This window comes from Cyprinodon variegatus, unplaced genomic scaffold, assembly GCF_000732505.1.
Source record: "Cyprinodon variegatus isolate N-32 unplaced genomic scaffold, C_variegatus-1.0 Scaffold489, whole genome shotgun sequence".
In the NCBI taxonomy this organism is placed as follows: Eukaryota; Metazoa; Chordata; class Actinopteri; order Cyprinodontiformes; family Cyprinodontidae; genus Cyprinodon; species Cyprinodon variegatus.
In genome coordinates this window covers 244,772-247,113 of record NW_015150942.1, presented here as the reverse complement: position 1 = coordinate 247,113, position 2,342 = coordinate 244,772, and the positions used below count along the sequence as shown (strand labels likewise).

The following is a 2,342-nucleotide window of genomic DNA, read 5'->3' as shown; positions in this document are numbered from 1 at the left end:
GAATGGTTAAAAACAGTATTCAGCGTCTCACAAGTTAATTGTAGGGATCTGGTTATTTTAATATCTGTAGTAAACTAATGCAAGAAAGCAAAAATTAAATGTTTTGTGTTTTTTTTTTTTCCCAATTGGTATAAAATATTTCGCAACAGTGTCTTTAAATGTGTTCCTGCTTTAGGGTTTGAATTAAATCGCTGATTCCAGTTGAATCCATGTGATCGGGTTCTGCAGGACTGCTAATGAGCAATTCTTTTGGTTAAGGCTTTTTAAACTAGGGGGAAAAAAAATTAAATATGAACCTGAAAGTTTGCTGTAGTAAATTTACCCCTGGTCGCATCTTGTATATCCTCCAAAACCAGCCAAAAACCACATTGTAATGTTTAATCATTGCGATCTATCTCTAGGATCCAGCAGATCGAGGAAGTTGTGGCTTCACTAAGTCCAGGAAGGAACCTTTTTACAAGGATTATCAAGAAGGTTCACCAAACTCTGCTTTCATAACATCAGTAGAGTTAATTCTTTTGTTAATAAATCAAATAAATGTATATTTTTTTATTCCCTTTAATTTTTTTGCAGGTTATTCAATCCTAAATGCCAGTTTATCTCTGCAGTGCATTTATATTAGTAAACAAAAAACTGCATTTTCTGTAAAAATGAAAACTGTTGGGCTTGGTCAAATCACGCCTTTTGTTACTTACTAATCAGTAAAACATTTTTAGTTTATTAAATTCATTAAATCCTAATAAAAATGTGTTCTGATGGGTTTTTGTTTTGTTCTACTTGCTGGTCATGTTCTTTGGGTGCTGAACATATGTATATATCTTTGACTTGCTGTTTAAATGTTTAAACGTTTAAATTGTGATAATAAAAATAAAAAAAAACACTGTGTTGGACTATTTTATTATTTTTTTAAGATTAGTCATTATTGCTTTATTCCCAAAGCATTGCAAGTTATTTTCTTACCACTCTTATCTTTGACTTTAAAATAACAGATGGAGATTCAAAGCAGGATTGATTGATTTTACTGCAGCATTTAAGGCATTTTTCCCAATTTATCATTAATAAGGAAACAACTTTACTGTGGATTTCCCCTCATCCACTTTCCTTCTTTTTTTACAAACATAGACTTTATATTCAGCCTCCCTACCCAATACAAAAAAAAACAACTTGAGGTGCAACCAGGTCACTTTTATACAGAAAATAACCTCCAGTTTAAGATAAGCTGATACACTGGAAATAATCAAAATCTAGATAAGTCATTTTTTCTTAAAATAAGTGCATTTGTTCTTGAACTGAGGAGGTAAAAAAAGACATCTTGCCAATGGAACAAGACAATTTACTTTAAAAATAAGAAAACACAATTGCATTGTGTTGTTTCAAGTGCATATTATCTAAATATCTTATTTTAAGAGTAAAAATACTCTTTCCATTGGCAAATCATTTCATTTACCTACTGAAATTAAGTATGTTTACTTCTACCCAGCATTAAAGAAATGTATTTAGTCTAAATCCAAATAGACATGTTTCTGCCCCATTTCCTCTGCTCCTGGAAACTTTAACATTCACATATTTACCGCGTGAAGCAGTGAAATGTGAAGCATTGTTATTTCACTTCAATTGAGGAGATGAAGAATAACCTGGCAAAGATTATCACCCCTCAGAAGGAAGCTCTGATGGGTAACATCCCTCCACAATCGGTCATTGTCATGTTTCCATCAGTTATTTATTCTACAAAATGTGTTTTATGATCAGAGGCGTAAAGTAACAAAGTACAAATACTTTCTTAACTTAAGTAGAAATTCTGGCTATCTATACTCTAGTGGAGTAATTGCTTTTTCAGACAACTTTTTACTACTGCTTTAGTTTTCTTTATCAACTATCTCTACTCCTTACATTTCGAGAATAGACTCGTTAGTTTTTCATTGGGTATCTAAAATTAAAATCCATTAAAAAAATTAGTTTCCTTCAGACAATTAGTTTGTAGTTGGACTCTACTGCACCAAAATAAAAAGCTGTTTAAGATAATGCAAAGTTACATTTGACAGTGTTGCCATCAGTTATAGAGAAATTGTCCTCCTATGCAATTGTGCAGTAACCAGTAAAAGGTTTCAAGCATCTATGCTTAACATTTTTTGATGCATTACTTTCATAATTTAAGTGGTTTTAAAATTTGCACTTGAGTTAAAATTTAAACATTTAGATGTGTCACAGCTAGGGATACTCTGAAAAGTATAAGTTTGTTCCTCCACATAATCCACATCTATTACTGTCTTGTTACATTCACAAATAAAACTTGTTATTAGGAATAGATTGAACAAAATCAATTCAGAAATATCGAGTGTAAT

General features: G+C 31.4%; 1 protein-coding gene across 1 annotated transcript in view; it reads left to right on the top strand.

Annotated features, from left to right (window-relative positions):
* casc5 (cancer susceptibility candidate 5) overlaps positions 1–839 on the top strand; it is a 23,141-nt gene extending 22,302 nt beyond the window's left edge. Inside the window, exon 32 of the mRNA XM_015390225.1 lies at positions 402–839. Coding sequence (XP_015245711.1) covers positions 402–498 — 97 coding nt within the window. The 3' untranslated portion in view covers positions 499–839. The remainder of the gene's footprint in view (positions 1–401) is intronic.
* Positions 840–2,342: the final 1,503 nt, after the last annotated feature.